The sequence below is a fragment of the Apiospora marii genome, assembly GCF_038362585.1.
Source record: "Apiospora marii strain CBS 49790 chromosome Unknown utg000013l_segment0_segment0, whole genome shotgun sequence".
NCBI lineage: Eukaryota > Fungi > Ascomycota > Sordariomycetes > Amphisphaeriales > Apiosporaceae > Apiospora > Apiospora marii.
In genome coordinates, this window is record NW_027117384.1 from 2,892,888 (window position 1) to 2,912,650 (window position 19,763).

At 50.2% G+C, this 19,763-nt stretch overlaps 6 protein-coding genes across 6 annotated transcripts; 3 read left to right on the forward strand and 3 right to left on the reverse strand.

Annotated features, from left to right (window-relative positions):
* Window positions 1-4,873: 4,873 nt before the first annotated feature.
* Window positions 4,874-5,250, reverse strand: PG985_016013 (uncharacterized protein; the record flags this gene model as incomplete). Its single annotated transcript, XM_066835779.1, has 2 exons — window positions 4,874-5,124; window positions 5,247-5,250. 2 exons carry the CDS (start codon window positions 5,248-5,250, stop codon window positions 4,874-4,876), a joined length of 255 nt encoding a protein of 84 aa, XP_066676982.1.
* An 871-nt stretch (window positions 5,251-6,121) lies between these two features.
* PG985_016014 (uncharacterized protein) lies at window positions 6,122-6,679 on the forward strand (the record flags this gene model as incomplete). Its single annotated transcript, XM_066835780.1, has 1 exon — window positions 6,122-6,679. The coding sequence occupies one exon, from the start codon at window positions 6,122-6,124 to the stop codon at window positions 6,677-6,679; it is 558 nt and encodes a 185-aa protein (XP_066676983.1).
* A 650-nt stretch (window positions 6,680-7,329) lies between these two features.
* On the reverse strand, window positions 7,330-8,273 carry PG985_016015 (uncharacterized protein; the record flags this gene model as incomplete). Its single annotated transcript, XM_066835781.1, has 3 exons — window positions 7,330-7,460; window positions 7,533-8,198; window positions 8,264-8,273. The coding sequence occupies 3 exons, from the start codon at window positions 8,271-8,273 to the stop codon at window positions 7,330-7,332; spliced, it is 807 nt and encodes a 268-aa protein (XP_066676984.1).
* Window positions 8,274-9,620: 1,347 nt separating this feature from the next.
* On the reverse strand, window positions 9,621-13,148 carry PG985_016016 (uncharacterized protein; the record flags this gene model as incomplete). Its single annotated transcript, XM_066835782.1, has 1 exon — window positions 9,621-13,148. The coding sequence occupies one exon, from the start codon at window positions 13,146-13,148 to the stop codon at window positions 9,621-9,623; it is 3,528 nt and encodes a 1,175-aa protein (XP_066676985.1).
* Window positions 13,149-14,936: 1,788 nt separating this feature from the next.
* Window positions 14,937-16,710, forward strand: PG985_016017 (uncharacterized protein; the record flags this gene model as incomplete). Its single annotated transcript, XM_066835783.1, has 3 exons — window positions 14,937-15,336; window positions 15,403-15,437; window positions 15,493-16,710. The coding sequence occupies 3 exons, from the start codon at window positions 14,937-14,939 to the stop codon at window positions 16,708-16,710; spliced, it is 1,653 nt and encodes a 550-aa protein (XP_066676986.1).
* A 617-nt stretch (window positions 16,711-17,327) lies between these two features.
* Window positions 17,328-19,616, forward strand: PG985_016018 (major facilitator superfamily domain-containing protein; the record flags this gene model as incomplete). The annotated part of the gene is made up of 9 exons (XM_066835784.1): window positions 17,328-17,649; window positions 17,741-17,971; window positions 18,048-18,063; window positions 18,131-18,503; window positions 18,568-18,711; window positions 18,788-18,957; window positions 19,012-19,037; window positions 19,090-19,120; window positions 19,220-19,616. 9 exons carry the CDS (start codon window positions 17,328-17,330, stop codon window positions 19,614-19,616), a joined length of 1,710 nt encoding a protein of 569 aa, XP_066676987.1.
* Between the last annotated feature and the right edge of the window lie 147 nt (window positions 19,617-19,763).

The following is a 19,763-nucleotide window of genomic DNA, read 5'->3' on the forward strand; positions in this document are numbered from 1 at the left end:
GCGAGTGCTTTCTAACCTCGCCAGTGACGGTATTGCCGCCGTTCAGCAATAGAGCTATTCGGTCGTTACTATAGCTAACAATTTTAAGGAGAACTCTGCAGCTATTAACACTAGCTAATTCCATCTTGGAAGAGTTCGACGAAATTCTAAAGTTTACAAGGGCGTCACACCAGAAGCGGCAGTCTGCCTAAGGTCGGCAGAGACCGCCGCAACCCGACCCATGTCGACTAGGCAAATTAATTAATCAACCAACTGAATGTAATGTGGCGAAGCTTCTACCTCATTGATCGGTGTCTCTTTGCATAAATGGACCGGAACACTTTTGCTGGGTGTTCGTCGTTTAAAAGATCGTCCTAGCTAACTATACAGACCAGTCCTCGTAACACCTATTAAGGTCGCAGCCTTTCGTAAGACAACTTCTGATTTGAAAAAGCCCTTCGGCAAGACCCCAGCCCTGCCTACCCAAGCCAGGACATAAGACGAGTCGCCCACGCGCCAAGTGGCGGGCGCTAGGTAAGGGGAGTTCATTCACTCCACCGAAGTACCGTCCTCAAAGTGTTTAAAACACAACGATGGGAGCAAAATGGTGATTGGAAGTCTGCGTTGCTACTCGGCTTCCTTTGGTGAATCGCCTTAGACTGGTTTGCGCGCTGGTTGGCCAGGCGTAAGACCTTTCGGTTTCTGTGGCCTCTCTTCTCGTAAGGTGTGGATGTATGCATCCTTTTGTCACCTGCACGGAAACGGATTTGTAAAATTGGAAATAAACGCGGGTACGGGTGGACCGACTGCGGCATTACATAAGTATGCTCTGTGAATTAGAAATAGGATGCCAGCGGTCTGCTACCGATATGGGCGCTCCGAGCCAGGCACGGTGTCGTTGGATTGTACCTCTGGCGCGTAGAGGCAACGCCCCCGCGACAGAGACAAGCGTCGAGTTAACAACGCGAACCGACCCGCCGCGGCAGCCAATCGAGCTGGCGTAGTGGGGGAGTTTGCGCTAGACTCACAGCCCTAAAGCTGGCGCCAGTGACGCTTGGATCTGGCAGATCGCGCTTGCCCCCAGCCCCCGTTCTAATCTGGGTACAGGGACAAGACGGGTCAGGGTTGGCGGACAGGGATAGTCGGTGAACAACCTCTCAGCGGGGCTTATTGGCACGAATTGTCCTCTGTAGTAGGACTCCCCGCCATTCGCTAGAATTACGACTGTCTAAATGTAGAAAAGCGGTTTTTAGACTCCGTATAAATGAGCCTACCCTTATTTAATAGGCCTTATAGCTTGGATTATTTTGAATGGGTTTACGGTGTGGTTCTGTGCAACTATTAATTGATGTTCCCACACCACTTCTTTGATTATCCCCCTTGTACCGGCCACGAGCTGGGTATTTAGTCCAAGTTGCTCTAGAACAGCGCCGCCAACGTCTCAGAGAGACGCTTGAGCTGGGCGGGCTTCGTTATGTATACGTCGACCCCGCTCGCAAAGGCCTCCTTCTTCGTGTCTGCACCGGCTAAACTAGTGAGAGAAATAATCCTGGTGGCAGGAAGTACCATATCCTTCTCTAGTTCTTGTATTCTACGGGGTTGACCTGCGGAATGGGAGGGGAATAATATTAGACAAGCTGTTTTTCGCGAGTAATACGTTAATCGGGAAAGAAAATAAGAACGAACTTATTGTAAACCGTTTATAACAGGCATGGATATATTCATTAGAATATAATAATAACTCGCCGAATCGCTTTTATACGCTTTATATACTTTTAGTTTATTATTAGCTATTTTATATAACTTCTTTAGTTTTTTTATAAAAGCTATTAAGATTTATAAGAAGTTAATACGAATGCTATAAAAGGGTTTTTTTTTTTAGCAGTACTTACTTGTAAGTTTATCCTATTATTGTCCACGAGCAGAAACTTCTTATCGTGAGCTCTCTCACTACGCCTAGTAAGTAGCGCCGGACTCGGCGCCCGTGAGTCGACTTTTATTTCTAACGAAGTATCGCTTATCCACAAAGGCTTAACGACAAGCGGTATGGACATATTTTGTGTATCAAAGTGTACTTTTTAAACCTAGTCTCTATTAGAGCTGGCGAAGGATGGAAGCTCGGTTGCCACGGGAAGAAGATTCGGTGATATGGATTTTTGTTCCTCTTACCTTTTAAGAGCTAGTAATAGACTAGACGCTATTTTGTAAGGATTAACTCTACGAAATATTAGTAATTATAGAATGCTAGTAAATAGAGAAGGAAAATAGACGGCATGTTGATGAATTTAAAAACATGGTTTTAATCTCGTACTTTTTATAACTTTATAAAATAGCGGGTAATTATAATGTTTTAATAAATTATTACTGTTAGCTTAATAATACCTATTAACTTTTAAATGATTCTTTCTTTTACTCTTATAATGTTATTATTATATAGAATAAGGTTTATATAAAGGTTATTAATATTTTTAATAAGCTTAAACTATAACTATTTACGATATAATATTATTATATTTTCAGCTTTTGGCAATGGTTGATACCTTAATAAGCTTCTCCCGTCTATTTCTTTATTAAACCTTAAAAGACGAACGCGGAGCCCCTTTAACTTATCTATTTAAGCGTTTAAAGGATTTAGTAGGCTTTTCTTGTCCGGAGGGCCAATTAGTGGCAGCGTGATAGTAACTGCTGTGCTGATATTTAGCTTATTTATGACATTTATAATATTATTTAATAATTAAGTGGTATGTTAAATTAATCTTATCTTTATACTAGTTCCCTAGTTTAAAGCGTTTTTTTAAGTAAAAGCGTTAAAGATATTATACTTGATGAATTACTTGCTTATACTTCTACTTAAATTATTAATTTTAACTTTTATTTACTTTAAAAAACAGCTCTTTTTAGTTTTTTTAGTATTTTTTTAAAAGTTTATTAATATAAAGCTAGATTTTATGAATTTTACTATCGCGTATTATGTTAATATATATTAGTATAAAAAGTAAAGATTAGGAGGTTATATATATATTACTAAGGATATTTATAACTATACGTTGAAATGTATTAGCTTGTGTATAGGATCGTTAGCTATTAGTAAGTAATATTAAAAGGTAGATTTTAATATAGTTGCCCATCGGTTTTAATTCGTAGATTCGCTTCGTTTCGGCTGGATCTAACGAGGCGTTAAACCTGCGATTTCTGTACGCCTATTCGCCCGCTCTCGATGTTAATATTTCGTTATTTATTAAAAGTTAATAGGCTGGTTATATGTCTTTAAAGAGAATAAATGAAGCGGGCTGTAATAGGCGCCATGTCGCCGCATAACTTAAAAAACTTTACTTATAACTATAATCGATAAACATAATATCGACGCTCTCTTTAATTAGGCCTATAATATTAATATTAACGGCTAAACTATTCTGTATTAACTAGAACAAGCGTTGTTAACTAATTACTATAGTTCGGTTTTTATAGCCTTTAGATAACTACGGCGCGTTTTTAGTAAAATTATTAATCTTATTAAACTTAAATAAGTAATTAATTACATCTAAAAATGTATAACCACATGTATTTAAAAAGTGTAATATATCTCTTATAATTTAATATGTGAGTTGTTATAAGTTATATAAGGAAAGGAGTAAATATACCTTGAAATAAGTTTAGAGAAGTATCGCTAAAAAGCTCTACCTATTGATATAATTAGTAATTAGGCTAGTGAAACAAAAGATATGGTTAAGTTACTCATAGCTGCTAAAATATCATGTAGAGGTGACCTTAGTTTGTAGTTAATGGAGTTTAACATATTAGACTTTGCCTTTTCGACTAAAGCCGAATCGAGACGAACGAGTTAGCTTATAATAGTTGTGTTAAAAGTTTTTAAATAACTGAGCTTGCCGTACTTTGTAAAGATACGTACCGGCGACTTTGTTTATGCGAAGATGCTTGAAATCTATCTATCTTTATTAAAGTCCTAAAGTGGGAGAAATAGAATATTTTAAGTTTTAAAGAAGGTAGCATGAAAGTCCGTATCATAGGACCGGCGGGGCAAGGCTGACTTGGAAATAGATTTTAGCGCGTTAGTAAGCTCTTACATAGCGATATGTATAAGTTTATTTTCTAATAATTCGCCTTATAAGTTTAAAGTTAATAGTGTAGAGAAGGCTTAAAAGATTAAATAAGAGTTTATACTTAAGCTTATTCCCTTGTTATTAAATATATAGGTTTTATTATTAAGAAAGTGTTTAGTTAATTTTATAAGAAATGCTTTAGATACCGAAATGATAGGTTAATCGAAAGTGGCGGCACTATTAATGCTGCTAGCATTTAATATAGAAAACCTTAAAAGTGGACACCTGTAACTTTCGGCCTCGTTACCTATAGGTTTTACACTAATAGCTTTATCTCTAAAAGTGTTTAACGAACTACTTTTATTTAAGTCGGATAAAGTGGCCGTCGGGTCTCTAGTATTCGTGAGTACTAAGCTATTGTAAGTGCTAATCGAAGCGTTTAAGCATAAGACACCCTCGATTTTTATGACTTCCCGAATGATGTTTACTGTTTTACTGAATATGCTTTTGACCGCCTGATTACGTAAGTCGTCAGACGACACTACAGGGGATTGCGGATACGGTAAACCGTGGGGTCGCGGCAAAGAATTGGTCCTGGTTCCTCCAAGTTGCCAGTCTTTTTGCAGGCTCTGCTAATTGGCGTTTAGGACGCCTTCCTGAGCTTCGGGTTGTTTTAGCTTGACCATAGCGCCCAACCAGTGTTGGGAAATGGTAGACTCTCTCTCGGCGAAATTACTAATCCCTTGTACCATACGGTCGCTTCGTCTTAGGACCTTAGTTGCTCTTATAAACTCGAGATAGTCTGTAATGGCGCACGAGATATCTCGCATAACTTAAAGGTGTTCCGCGTCGATAGCATCGCGCGGCCGGTCGTCGTAGACATAGAAAACGCCGATGTTAATGCCTTTGGGGGTCCGAATTGGCACGCCAGTGTAGAAGCGATAGTAAGGTGCACCTCTGACATGAAAGCAGTCTCGATAGCGTAGATGCTCGGCGAGGTCAAGAATTGTAGACACAGGTATCGCCGAAGGAGTGCTGCTGGGGTGTTCCTCGTCCGTTGTACTAGGGACATCTCGTGTAGGCACTAAGACGTGTTCGCAAATTGAGTCTTTTCGAGAAAACGTTATTCTACCAAACACCGGGCGAGTTCTATCTCGGCTGGTGGGGTACAAAGGGGAAACCCGTATAGCTTCGGCCACGACGTACTCATTATGACGGTCGAAGGTCGATATGGTGCCCCGTGAGCCTCCCAACCTGAGTACGCCAAGTTGTATAAATGCAGTTAGTATGGGGTCGCGACATAGCGAGGATGAGGACAGCCTAGGAGTATTGCGCTCCGAGTTGGGGTCCGAGTCGGGACTTTTGACTATTGGTGGTTCTTAATTTAAACCTTGGCCCTGTTGCGTGGTTGGTTCGGCGCCCGATGCATCATCAATTGAATCGAAGCTTTGGATAGATAATAGTCAGACCAAGGAGGAATAAGGAGGAACAAGATTGTCATACAGTTGCGGTGCGAACGTGTAGGCCGCACGTTCCCTGGCCGATTCCGAGACTTTTGCCATAGCGTTTTACCGCGCAAGTCAACGACAAAAGGACTGACGTAAGAAGTGAGGGGTGAGGGTGGAGACGCACGGAGGCGCGCAGAACGACTGTTAATTTGAGTGATAGGATAGCCTGAATATTTCTCGATGATTACCTACCGTATATGGCAAAAAACAGAGTAAAACATTTCCCAAGGACGATAACGAGGGTGCCGGGTGGCAACAATAGATTGGTCTAGATCTTTAACCTTTTTCGGCTTTAACTGCGCTCCTGCTTAAGGATCAATTGGTGAAGGTCTGTAGTACCGGTAATCTACTGCCCAACGTGGGGTATCAGAGTGATGCGGCATTCATTCTCCACAGACGGTCAGTTCATCGGACCAATCACCGAGCGGCCCACCATCAGGCGTGTTAATAGGTCACGTCACGGTTGAGGATGGCGATCTCACCGCGTACCTAGCCCTACACGCGTCTATTGTGTAGCTCCAGGAGGTACAAGCCCATAAATTGCCTGCTGTACTTTCTACTACGCAATAGACTATGGCACTGTGGAAACGCACTATAAACGCGCTGACTTACGGCTCTGTAGTCTGCTCCCAGCGTGGAGGCGGCGCTTTGATGAGCTGCGGCTACGGTACTGCCCCGTTCATTTCGGTGGTTCGGGCCAGCCGATTGCAGGTCGCATGCCAAGTGCCGCTGAACAATGTACCATCAGGATTCTTGAATGCGCCCTCATGCCTTCACTGTATTACGGGGCATCCTCGCCGCCGGCGCGAACGCCCCCATAGCCTGATGAGCCGCGTCGCCTTCTCTACGCATCGCTACCGGAACATCCACTACGTTGTGACATTGCACGAGACGAATGAGCAGCCGCGGTCCACGCGCAAGTCGGCGGTCGTCTTGACGCTGTCAAAGACAGTGGCGAAAGCTCCAAATGCTATGTACATCGGAAGGCAGGAGGCGCTTGCGAGCCAACTGGAACGTAGTAAGACCGTTCAGAAGGGTGGAGTGGTTGCGCATCAACGCGGGGCAACAGCGGCATGGCCCTTGTACAGACCAACGCGTACTAAGGCCGACTGGCTGGACTGGTCTCCTTGAAATGGGACAGCCAATCCCAGATATTCGCCCACTTGAACAGCGCGTCATAGGTGAGCGGGATTTCGTTGAGGTTTTCATGGACCCGAGGTGGCAGTCGGCTTGGTGCGTGTGCTTCCGCTTCTTTGGAGGGCGTCGGTCGGTAGGGATGGTGGAGGCGGGGTTTTCGGTGCCTGGTTGGTTCGCGCCGGCACTAGCGTATGGGGAGTGTCAGGCCTCAGCACCCCTACCCCCAAGCTTGGGCCTATCGTTACAGCGCCTTCATTCGGGATTCATTCAACCCTACGGAGTACGCGGGGCAGAGTGCTTAAGCCAATACAATTCAATGACACGAGTTCCTTGGAAGATGGTGCGTGCAGTGACATAAATACTTTTGATGACCACATTCGGCAGAGTAGTATTTTCAATTCCCAGGACTCGATTCCCATTGAACAGAACTCTGACCCATATACTCTCGATCCGCTACAGTGATCCCACAACCCTGTGCACCACCGCTGAAGACTACCTTTTCGATAAACACACCGGTTCGCCAGGTCGCGGAGCCTCACAATGGCGATCGAGTAACTATGATGAGTTCATCGTCGCGCCAGCATGGCGAACTGGTGGGCCGGCAAGGCTCCCGGCTGAAGAGACTGGGTCTGGCACTGGTGGCTTCAGCTGGCGTCACCCGAAATCAGCGGCTCTTTGTATGTCGCAGCGGGTGGCTGCACAGGAGCACATCCGATAGGCTTCCTGTCCAGTGTCGAGCTCATATCAGGGCTTCTGCACAGGAAGTAGGGTACGGCTGCACAGGGTTTGCGAACACTTCTTCGACAGTGATCACGGAGCTACAATGCATGGAAGTGGCGCCCCGGACTATGCCCTTTAGGATAGAGCCTGCCGCCGTCAACTTCTTTGAGTTGACGGGAATCAAGACCATTTGCCATCATGACTATAACACCAATGCCCGTACCAACATTCGAGTTGATCGACGCATTGACGAATGTACACATCACAGCGTCGTTCGAACGGAAAATAGCTCTCAACTCGAATGCTGGCCCCTGGCCTTTTACTGTCGCAGAGCCGTCCATAAGTCCGACCACCTCTTGAACGTTTTGGCTACCATCGCAAGTGTCAGAACCCCCGGACCCGGTGATTATCACCTTGATACGGAACGGACAGACGTAGGCGACCTTTTCTTGGACACCTGAGGCTGTTATTACAGCTTTACCAGTAACCTCCACCTCGATTTCAACCAGGATATGCGCCGCGCAAAGGAGAAACGGGACGTCGAATGGCAGAAAGAGATCGAGGACCACTTCAACGAGATGCGCCACTGTAGCGAAGAAATCGAGCGCACAGGGAAGGAACTGGTCACCAATATGGAACAGCTGATACAGGGGGAGTTCGAGGACAACACGGAAGAGTCGGCGGAGAAGAAGGAGAAGAGAGTGGCCGAGCAATACAAGGAAACTATGATGAAGGGCCGCGCCGGCCAACCCAACAGTCGAAGACCGGACCCCATGGTCTACGAGAACCCCTTCTCCGAGAGTGTGGACAACATCCTCCAGAGGAGCCCAACCGACCCCATCGAGCGACCCGACTTACCCACCAGCATGTCAGAGGGCCAAATGCCACGTTCGCCGAGCGTAACCAGCAGCCAGCTCAGCCTCCTGCGCTTCCAGCAGACCGTGAACGCACGGCGTCCCGTCGGTTCACATTGGCCCAAGCGCGCCCGCCGGGACATCAGTCTGAGCCTGAGGGGCCATCACTGCTCCTTCACCGGCCCTGTCCACTCCAAGTCGTGCGTTTGGCCAGCTGTTTTTCACTTATACCCGGCAGTGGTTGATGTATCAAGACTGACTGACTGCTTCTTACATAGGTATCTACCCCAGGCTACACTCAACATCCTCGTGGGACTGGAAAGTTCCCGGAATATCCGGATGAAGAGGATCGTGCTGGGAGAGGGACCTGCCTATTACGCGCACTACCATGAGGGAACCCTCCGCACCAAGTGTTACTGTGCGTCGAACTCCTCATCATGCCCTGAATTGCCCAGCCCCCTGCTTCTACTGCTGACTGATGGGTGTAGATAGCGGATCCGTCAAAGCACGATATCCCTCCCTGTTGGACTTTCTTCACGAGAACGGCAACCTGAGCTGTCCCCAGTCCATCTCTCTAGGTCCGGCTGGAAGCTATTTCATCCGAGTCGACGACCGTCGGTCGTTCCGATGCCACCCAAACGCGGCAATTGACGAAAAGGCCGAGAGCGCGGCCCGTCTTTGGTGGGGCGTCGATGGGGCATACGTCCTGGAATGCGAGGCCACTGGCCAGCTAGATTGGGATCTCCGGGGCAGCTACAGCGAACTCGAGGAGATTCTGAAGACGCACCATGCTGAGAAACGAATTTGGGTAATTCCCCCACCCTAACACTTCTGTGTATTACGTTTGTGGGGTTAACTTCGTACGTGAAGGAGCTCGCGATGAACATCGAGGATAGATGCTCTTTTGCCGTCGTCTTTGACGATGGGTCGGCCTTTCATGACGGGAAGGATGATATCATTTGCAGCATGTTTGACGAGTACGCGAATAAACATTTCGGGGACGTGTGGGATGTTACAAACGCGTAGGATCGTTGATATACTGGCTTCTCAGGGTAATACCGACGAAAGCGACGACGCAAGGAACGCTTTTCGCGCTCGAATGGAGCTGTTACACGGTATGGCGGCGGCCAGGACATGAGGACATGCCGATCTGCCTCGCCGTCGCGGACCTTTTCAAAAACACTACTCAATCAGGCGTCGAGAGAAGAGGGGAGAGAGGCACATGGTTCAGTGCTGCGGCGCCGCCGGAGGTTGGCGGTAACGACAGCGCATCCGAGCTGGTCTTCGTCAACGGGTCTTGTTGGGCTTTTTATCATATCTCTTTATTAAATGACAAATCGCTGCTGATCTGCTCAGTCCCATTAACTTTTGTCAAGAGCTTGTTGAAGCACTCGTGCTATGGCATCGTGGCCTTCTTTTTCAGCCCACTGATACGCAGTTAGCCCAGCGTAACACTTAGCATCCAAATCCGCTCCCCGGGCTAGGAGAAACAGTACAATCGCCTCCAGCCCACGCTCCGCTGCAGCTATAAGCGGAGTTCGTCTACGAGCAGAGTCACTGGAATTAATACTGGCTCCGTTATCTGCGAGAAGTTTCACAATGTTCAGGTGTCCCTCGTCTGCTGCGGTTACCATCGGGCTTAATCCAGTGCCATCGACTTTAGCGCCCTGTTGAATGAGCAGCTGTACTATATCCTCAAAACCGTGCCGTGAAGCAAGTAACATCCAATTAGACTGATCACATAAGGGTCCCATAAGCATCTTATCCCAGCCATCAAATTTGTTTAGGAAAGCTATTGCCGTACCGGGGTGCTTATTAACTATTGCTTCATAAATCGCCTCTGCGTAGTCTTTATCACTGACACTCATGCCATTGTCAATTAAGACCTGTAGTGCCGCTGCCTGACCGTGTCTGGCTGCTCTTCGAATTGGTGTGTATCCGCCATAATCAGGTTGAGAGATGCATTCCCCGCTGCGGGCCAGCGCGCTGACTAGCTTTATCCTCCCCTCCTGAACAGCCCAAGACATAGGTGTTCGCTTTGGGAAATCCTTTAGATCAGATATGCGGCTCAAGCCTTCCATGAGGTTCTCACCCTCGTAGATGATTGAAGGTAAGCCTAGGAGAACGGCCACCGTGTCATTGTGACCATTCGCCATGGCAGCAAAAAGTGGATGTTGAAATCGAAGAGCCCGATCATGTGTCACCGAGGGGTCAGCCTCCACAGCCAATCGAAGTAGGCTGGTCAGCCCTTTGTCGGCCAGAATGTATGTCGGAGTTGCAGTTCGGCCGTACCGACGGCTCCTGACAAGTTGGCAGCGGTTCAGCGCTTCTGTTCCTAGCGCGAGGAAGAATCGAGATAGAAAGTCTTTCTGGGGTACGGATGGTGCTGCCTTGTTGGCGTGGTCAAGAATGTGTTGGCTTGCATATTCCAAGAACGCGTATGTCTCTGTAGGGGCTGCTTCAGCGTTTGGGATTTCCAGGCCGTCCAAGGTGTGGAAGTTGTCGGCCACAACGGGAGAGTCGTTCTTGTCAGCATTGACGTTCATCGTCCGATATCCTTTAATGTCGGCCATGACGGCAGGATTCATCAAGTAAGACTCGCAACAACTTCGCAGAATCTCATGACTCGGACCTTCCCATTCGAAACCAAGATCGGGCCAGAGTTCCTGGAGGCCCCTCTCCTTGATCAAAAAGTCGCGGACAGACTCGTGAATGAACTGCACCGTCGACTGTTTCTTAGTGGCATTGGTGACCTCGACAAGACCTTTGGAAGAACTAGTGGCTAATGCCATGTTGATTTCGTTATCCCCCGCATCTGGTATCTCGTCGTCCACATGGCCGTCTTTCAAGCCAGCCGCCCACATGGCATGGCAGAACTCGGCCGGAGTCAACGGTCGAAATGCGCACAAGACCCATAGAATACAGCGTTGCAGCTGTTCGGGTCTTTCTTTATCACGTGTGAGAATGTCCTTAAAGAGTTGGCTCAAGGTGGGAGGGATCTCGGACAACCTTCGGCGAAGCGCAAGCCCACCATGACCGGTTTCTTTGTTAAGTATCCCGACAACTAGTACGACCCACATGAAGACCCCTGAAGCTTTCTCAAGAATTTGAAGTTGGAGTTCGGCTTCAATCTTTTTCGGAGCTTTGAGGCATTTCGCGACGTATCTCGCAAGATCCTCTGAGTGGCCGGCCTCATTCTCGAGTGTAAGGAGATGCTCCTCGTTCACTTGAATGTAAGGGTATGGACGACTTGAGAAGCATACCCGAAACTGTATCTCCTCGTCTGTTGCCGACTCTGTGAGATCCTCGAAAAACTGGACCATGTCCCTCACATCATCCTCATTGCATTCATCGAGGGCGTCGATGAAACAGATGAGAGACTTACGGCCCAGAGACATGATGGTATGTTTGAAGAGGTCTTTGAGTGAGTTCAGACTTGGACATGACGGCCCACTGGTGGATGAAAGCTCCATTTGGCCCAGAATGAACTGCAAGTCAGGAAGTTGGGTCAGAATCTGCTTCAGGAGGGAGCGATACATGCCCGTGATGGACTTCTCCAAGTAATCACCTCTGGCATTGAAGAAGAAAGACACAACGGTGGCCCCGGATCGCTTTCTCCTGACCTCCGAGTAGAGGAACTTCATCAGTGTTGATTTTCCGGCGCCTGCTTTGCCACGGATCCATAGTAGGCAACTGCAACATGTGTTTTGATTGCTCAGGTCGACCCATACCCGGTACTTCGGATGTGTGAGAAACCAACGACAGGTTTTGCCTTGCTCGGCGCGAATGGCATCTTTCCGGGCGTTGATCTGAGGGAAGTCCAGCACATCTAGGAAAGACTTGCATCTTTCGATAAGCTCGACACCGGGGCTTGGAGACAAACTAGCTGTGACGCTGCCCGTAACGATTGGCGGGGCATGGCCTGCGGTTAGAGATGGGATCGTTTCCAGCAGTTCCCTCGCATACGCAGCCGCCGTCGCTGCGGCGTAGTCTTGCCAGGCCTTGTTCTTATGAGAATCCGAATAATCACAGATGCCACGGATGGGAAGGCATTCAAGGCTGTCCATGATGCCTGCTGCCTCCATCTCGAAACACATGGCTTGGAGCTTCCGGGATACTGTATCTCGCTTGTTTGCATCCTTATTGACACTATCGCCGGATGCGATAACGCCGTAGTGGATCAAGAAGTCATCTGTGAGCCTTCGTGGCCGAGGCTGCAGCTTGTTGTCGTCGCAATCATCGCAGGTAGTGGCATCAGGAGGGTGTGGGTAACTCGCTTGGAAAAGTCGGTCGGGTTGTGTTGGACGATGGTAATGAGATAGTCTTGTCCGCATAAGCTCCTGTGAGCGGACTGAAGACCGGTTCATCCCGTGCTTGGACCGTAGATTGACGACGGCGGAGCGAAGAAGGGACGAGGGGTGCTTCGGAATTGCCGTGATCTCAAATTGGCCGTCATTGGTCGCCTTTCCCAGGTCGTACTCCATGACTCTGGTGCCGACCACGACATCGCCCAAGTATAAATCAGCCTCCCCGGGGGCGCCTCCACCAATACCGACCATGAGAGTTGCTTTGATATTGGCGAAGCTTCGTTTGAGGTGCGTGGAGACGGCGGCAGCGTTAACCTTGCCGTAGACTGCGGGAAGAGCCACCATGACAACATTATGCTCGGCGATGCGCCCGAGAACATAGGCATTATGGTCGCCATCGTTGGCCGCGAGGGACTTGTGCTGTTCATCGAGTAATGCGCGCGACGCCGCCAATTCCAGGTGTAGTGCACATATCCAGGCTATTGTGTAGTCTGCATGTGACAGGTCGTTGCATTTTGGGCGCTTGAGGGGTATGGACTCGTGTTCATCGCCAGATAGTGATCGATGTCGCTTGGTACTCATTCCGCCGGTCGTCGCAAAAGCTTTGCGCACAAAGGTAGATGGGCTTCGTCGTTACGCTGCCGACGACGGCTTTTAGAACCCAAAATTCATCTAGAGGCACCTCGAGTGCCCATAAAATTGAGAGACGAGGGCTAGACAAGATGATTGATCGATCGAGGCGCGCAGGCAAAGGTGTTTACTTTGTGACATGCGCATGGCACATCCATCAGGACTGAGGGAGCCTGCTTTATCTTGGGGCGGGGGTTTGCGGCTGACGTGCATCCAAAATTGCAATACGCCCAGCGTAGAGCCTTGCACTTGCCCATCAGGGCACATCGGGATTGATTGGCCTTCGCTCTTTCCTTTTTACATTACTAGTCGCCGACGCGATAATTCCATGTTATGCCTGTCCTTGCGCTTACTCCATTTTCGCACCGGGAACTCATACTACAGCATGTTTACTACAACGTGATACAAGATTGCCCTGGCTAATGACCACCCAATGGCGAATGATCGTCTATTCAGTCGACGAGGGTGGCCTCGTCGGCGTAGCCAAGGCTCACTTCTGTGAATAATCAGTCAGTCTGTGTTTCCCTTTCATTAGCCAGCTGGTTATCAGGTACTCGCGCGTGCATGTCAGCCAGCCTTTTTCGTTCCGGTTTCTCGAAACGCTAAATGCTGGCTTGTCGGATGAAGCTCTCGTAACTGCTGCGGCACTGCAGCCCCTTCTGTGCTGGTATTGAAATAGTCTCACATATTCCCGTCAACGAAAGCGTATTTATCAACAGACCGTCATTTCGCTGGTTGGTTACTTGGTTAAGTGACTCCTCTGCACTATATTACTGCTTCAGACTGCTGCATAATTACATCTGTTCAAGGTATGGATAGAAACACAACTTCTTCATCGACGACAAATATTCTCAAAGCTTGATAACATGATCAGGCGCTTGATTCAAGAGCCAAAATAAGTATGCACTTTCAGCAAGCCTCGGGCCCTATTCTCCACCATGTTGGCAAGTTCCGTAACTTCCAACCCCTTCCCCCTTACAAGGCTCTGATGCCAAATATGACAATAGACATATTCTTCGTCTTCCTGGAAATTTCTCTTTGGTATGTTTCAGGACCACCACTGTGTCTAGCGATATGATAGTGGTATCTCTCTGTGCTATTAGTCAGTACTTGGCCGGCCCATGTTCAGCTCTTTCCTTGGTAATATTAATCTACCGAGAGGCCGCAACATACGCATTTAGGAGAACAGCAATCAAGGCAATCCTCATAGAACATGTTCGGCTAGCACTGCAATACTTACTATTACAACCTCTCATAGGTATTCAGATAGTCATGTGGAATACATTGTGTTATGAAGTAAGTGATGATTTGGAATTCATAGCCAAGTTTTGGGGGTCTTGCGTCGGCACGGATAGACATGAGTTGATGCGTATCTAGATTATCATTGAGGATAAGTCAGACCAAAACCTCCTGCTGGTGGGCGATGCATTGGAAGCCGGACTGTACGGAGTACTTTCAATTGATTATCGAGATTTGACAGTGTAACCATAACCCCGCCCTCTCCCTTGTGCCTGCAGGTTGTGTCGCCCGACTGGGATTATGGTAGGTATCGTCAATGTAACCAACGACCAACATACATACCCCCTTGCATTTAGTGATTTACTGCGTCGCAATGAACAACCGCACCCCCTTCCCCCACCCCCTTTCGCCAATGCCATCTTCTCGGGTTGTTCATGTGATGATGCTTCCGATGACTTTTCTTTTCCCTACGGCTGTGAATCTACACGCCGCTCAGTGGGAATGGCTTTCCTCCGTATCCTCGGATTGACATTAGGCACCTTCGCCGTGGCGTGGTGTATCTACTCATGGCATTCCCTGCTGCGCAACTACCTCGTAGCCCGAAAGCTCGGAATCCCCCTCCGCCTTCTCCCCATCAGCCATGGAAACCCCTTCTGGATGATCGTGGACCGCAAGGTCGTCACGTTCTTGCGCAAGCTGCCCCTCTTGGGCAACGACAACTTCACCCGGTACAATTGGCGCGGCTGGGAAGTCCGGGAGAAGTGCCGATCGCATCTCGAGATGGGCCCGGTCTGGATGCACGTCACCCCCGGCCGGAACTGGCTCTACATCTGCGATCCGGAGACCTTGGTGGACATTTTCCGGCGCAGGACTGACTTTCCCCGACCTTTGGAGTTGTTTGGTGAGTGACTATATACTGGTTACTGGTTTCATTGCTTTCAATCATATACTAATGCGATATCCGTAGCTATTTTGGACGTTTTTGGTGACAATCTAGCTACGGTACTGATCATGTAATCTTCTCGAGATCGATTGAGAGCTGACTCTGCCCATACAGGTCGATGGCGACCAGTGGAAGAAGCATCGCAAGATAGCGAGCTCCTGTTTCAACGAAGCGAACAACGCGATCGTGTGGTCAGAAAGCCTGTCCCAAGCTGACGACATGATGCGATACTGGACCGCGAGGCCCGCGGTCTCGAGCATCGCCGACGACTTGCGGACGCTATCGCTCCATGTGCTGTCCAGAGCCGGATTTGGGAAGGCCTTCAAGTTCCAGGCTCATCATGAGAAGGCAGCGGTGGCCACAAACTACAAAGAGTCGCTGAAGATGGTTTTAGACAACTGCGTCCTGATCATGGCCCTAGGCACAAAGTTCCTCTCCAAGCCATGGCTCCCGGCTAGGCTTCGACGGGTGTACCAGGCGTATGTCGCTTTCCAGCAGTACCTCACCAATCTCTACGAATCGGAGAAGCAGCACATGGTCGAAAGCCACTCGACGGCGGATCGAACCCTCATGTCGACGCTGATCCAAGCCTCGGCCGAGGAGACGGAGTCTACGAGCTTGACCGAGCGCGAGCTCTACGGGAACATGTTCCTGTTCAACTTCGCCGGCCACGACACCACCACGCACACCCTCACCTTCGCTCTAATGTATCTGGCCATCAACCCGCAGGTCCAAGACTGGATCGCAGAGGAGATCGCCTCCGTTTCCGACTGGGACTACCCCGCGGCCTTTCCCCGACTAACACGCTGCACTGCCGTTCTCATGGAAACCCTCCGTCTATATACACCCGTCCCCGTCGCCAAATGGACCGACTCCCAACCCCAGCAGCTGAGCGTAGGCGGCAACACCATCACAGTCCCCGCCGACACCATGGTAATCGCCAGCTACGCCGCCGTGCACACCCACCCGGCCTACTGGGGCGCCGACGCCCTGGCCTGGCGCCCGTCGCGCTGGATCCAGCAAGGCACGGGAGATGGCGACGACAAGGAGGAGCAGTTGATGACGCCTCGACGAGGGACCTTCATCGCCTGGTCCGAGGGCGAGCGGTCCTGCCCCGGCAGGAAGTTCTCCCAGGTCGAGTTCGTGGCCACCGTGGCCGCCCTGTTCCGCGGCCCTTGGCGCGTCGAGCCGACCCGGAGGCCGCGGGAGGGCGCCGCGGAGGCGAGGGACAGGGTCCTGAGACAGCTGGAGACGGACTCGGCGCAGGTTCTGCTTCTGCAGATGCTGCATCCGGAGCGTGCTGTGCTTAGTTGGAAGAAGAAGGAGGGGTAGTTTGGCCTTTTACTTCATTCATTTGCATTGGAAATACGCCTTAATTGTGGTATATTGTCGCTCAGGACAAGGAGTCTGTGGCAGTCCAGAACCACACGCAGATTGCGATGGCAAATTTCCAATCTGACGAGTATATTGAACCAGCTTAGAATGGCTGTGCAATTCTTCAAATATACATCAATAACTCCCTCCTAAATCACTTATGTATTCTGAGTGAACAGTATCAACTGTCGGGGTCCCTTGCGAGGGCCTCTAGAGTTCGTATTATAAGATAAATAGCCATAAGAATCCCTAGCTACAAGAGACTGCGTGGTAATGATAGCTCGGATGCGACCTTGGACAAGGATTGGTGGATAGGAGACCGCAATCTACTAAGGTAAGGGGTTCGGCAGACACGACCTAGGTACCCCATACATTAGGTATTCAGACACATTGCTCTCCTTGTTGGTCGCACAGGTCGACACGACCCAAACACCCGGTACTCCTCGGGCAAGCTTTCTCCCCCGGCCTCATAACACACCACCTCGCTCACTCATTCTTTGCACCTGCCCACCAATACCCAATCCAGTGCCCGCGACTTGTCCAGTACATCGCCTCACGAGCGAACCAGCCCGAAAATGCCTCCGGTCCATGAAGATGCGCCGACGACGACGACGGCCCACCCAGACCAAGGCCAGCAAGACGCCTACCTCGGCTCCTGGCGCCTCGCCGTCGTCATCACCTCCCTCTGCCTCGGCATCCTGCTGCTGGGCCTCGACATGAACATCATCGGCGTCGCCATCCCGCGCATCACGACCGACTTCCGCTCGCTGGGCGACATTGCCTGGTACGGCTCCGCCTACCTGCTGACCATCACGGCCTTCCAGCCGCTGTTCGGCAACCTGTACAAGTTCTTCAACGCGAAGGCGGTCTATCTCGTTTCTCTGCTCCTGTTTGAAGGTACCAACCAACAGAAACCAAAGTCTACTCTCTCGTTTCATTTTCATTTTCATGTGGACAGCGATAGCTGATTAAAACGAAATATCACCAGTGGGCTCCGTCATATGCGCCGCCGCGCCGTACTCGGCCATCCTGATCTTCGGTCGCGCGTTTCTCGGCTTCGGCGCGGCTGGTCTCCTTCAGGGCGCCTTGGCCATCATTGGCCTTTCCGTGGAACTGGACAAGATCCCGCTCTATCAGGGGATTGTGGTCAGTTCGCTCGGTGTCAGCGTGTGTCTCGGTCCCATCCTGGGTGGTGTCTTGACCGACCATGCGAGCTGGCGTAAGTTGGGCTGTGTCGGCATTCTTCTCATTCTAGTATCCCATTGTCCTTGTGAGAGCAAGCTGACGGAAACCAGGATGGTGCTTTTGGATGTATAGTGCCCACATCCACCTACGAGACGGTCTTCTAATTACCTATGCCTTGCTGACCGTATCCCAGAAACGTCCCCGTCGGCGTCTGTGTCATCGCAGTCGTCTTCTTCTTCGTCCACATCGCCCAGTCCTCCAACCAAGCCAACCGGGCGCTGGACCTGCGCAAGAAGCTGCAGCACATGGACGGCCCGGGCACGACGCTCTTCCTAGGCGCCGTCTGCTGCCTGCTGTTGGTTTTGCAGATGGGCGGCCAGCAATGGGCGTGGCGCGACTCGCGCTGCATCGGCCTGTTCGTGGGCTTCGCCGTGCTGACGGGCTGTTTTGCAACTTGGCAGTGGCGGCGGGGGGACCTGGCCATCATCCCCTTTCGCATCCTGCGCAGGCGCTCGATTGGCATGGGGGCGCTGGTCTTGTTCTCGCTTGGTATGTCGAGCCAGACGGTATGTAGGCCCTTCCCTCATCCACGACCCGAAATCGTTAACCAAATCTCGCTCCTTGTTCTAGTATGCCTACTACCTCCCCATTTTCTTCCAGTCCGCCCAGGGGGTCTCGACCACCGAAAGTGGGGTGAGGTTCATCGCCCTCGTGTTGCCCCAGATAGTCGGTCTGGTGATCGTCGGGGCAGTCGTCACGAGATGGGGTTACTATGTAAGATGAGACTTTCTTTCATGACTTCGCAAAGCATATCACATACATGGCTTACTTACTATGTCCTACCCAAAAGGTCCCGTACATGGTCGCTGGGGTGATAGTTACATCCATCGGCGCGGGCTTCCTGACCACGATAGACATCGACACGCCCACGCCGGTCTGGGCGACGTTCATGGTTATCAACGGCCTCGGTATCGGGATGGCTCAGCAATTACCGTATGCTGCGCTACAGGCTGTGTTAGAGTAAGCATAACCGCACCTCATAAATGTTCTGCGTACCCCAACTAACAATCTCAGGCCCGAGGACGTTGCGACGGGTAATGGTACGTATGACTCGGCATCACCACCGAAGGCAAGACTGATGTGACGATGCAGCGATTGCGGTATTCTCGTACCAACTAGGAGGGTAAGCAATGTTTCTCTCACACACGAAATGACCGCCTAACCTACATGATATCTATCCATAAGCAAACCAACCCCGACTGACCCAGACCCCAACCCACAGCGCCCTAGGCGTAGCCATCGCCCAAAACCTCCTCCTCGCCAAGCTCACCACCGCGGTCCCGTCCCACACGGACGGCGCCGTGTCGCCGCAGCAGGCTATCTCCGCCGGCGCGACGGGCCTGGCCCAGATCGCGCCCTCGGCCGCGGTGCTCCGCGACTTGCGGGGGGCCTACGCGGAGGCGGTGCGGGACCCTCTGATCCTGGCGCTGGCGGCGGCGTGCTTGGCGTCCCCGTTCGCGGTGGCGATGGAGCGGGTTAACATTAAGGAAGTCGCTGAGGGGCGGAAACGGCGGCTGGAGGAGGGGGAGAAGTCTGCGAAGGCGGGGGAGGAGATGATAGATGGTCGTGTAGGGTCTCGTGTCTTTGCTGATGGCAAACTGGTTGAATCCCATGCCTGAGATGCTCGGGGCGCACTCGACTTCCCTGAGACACTGTTACCATGGGTATGTTGCTGGTCTAAGGATCGTTAGTTGTAAGCACGAGTGTCTCTTTGCCCTGGGTTCATCACGATGGTCAATATTTATTATTGGTTTTTATTGAGTCAG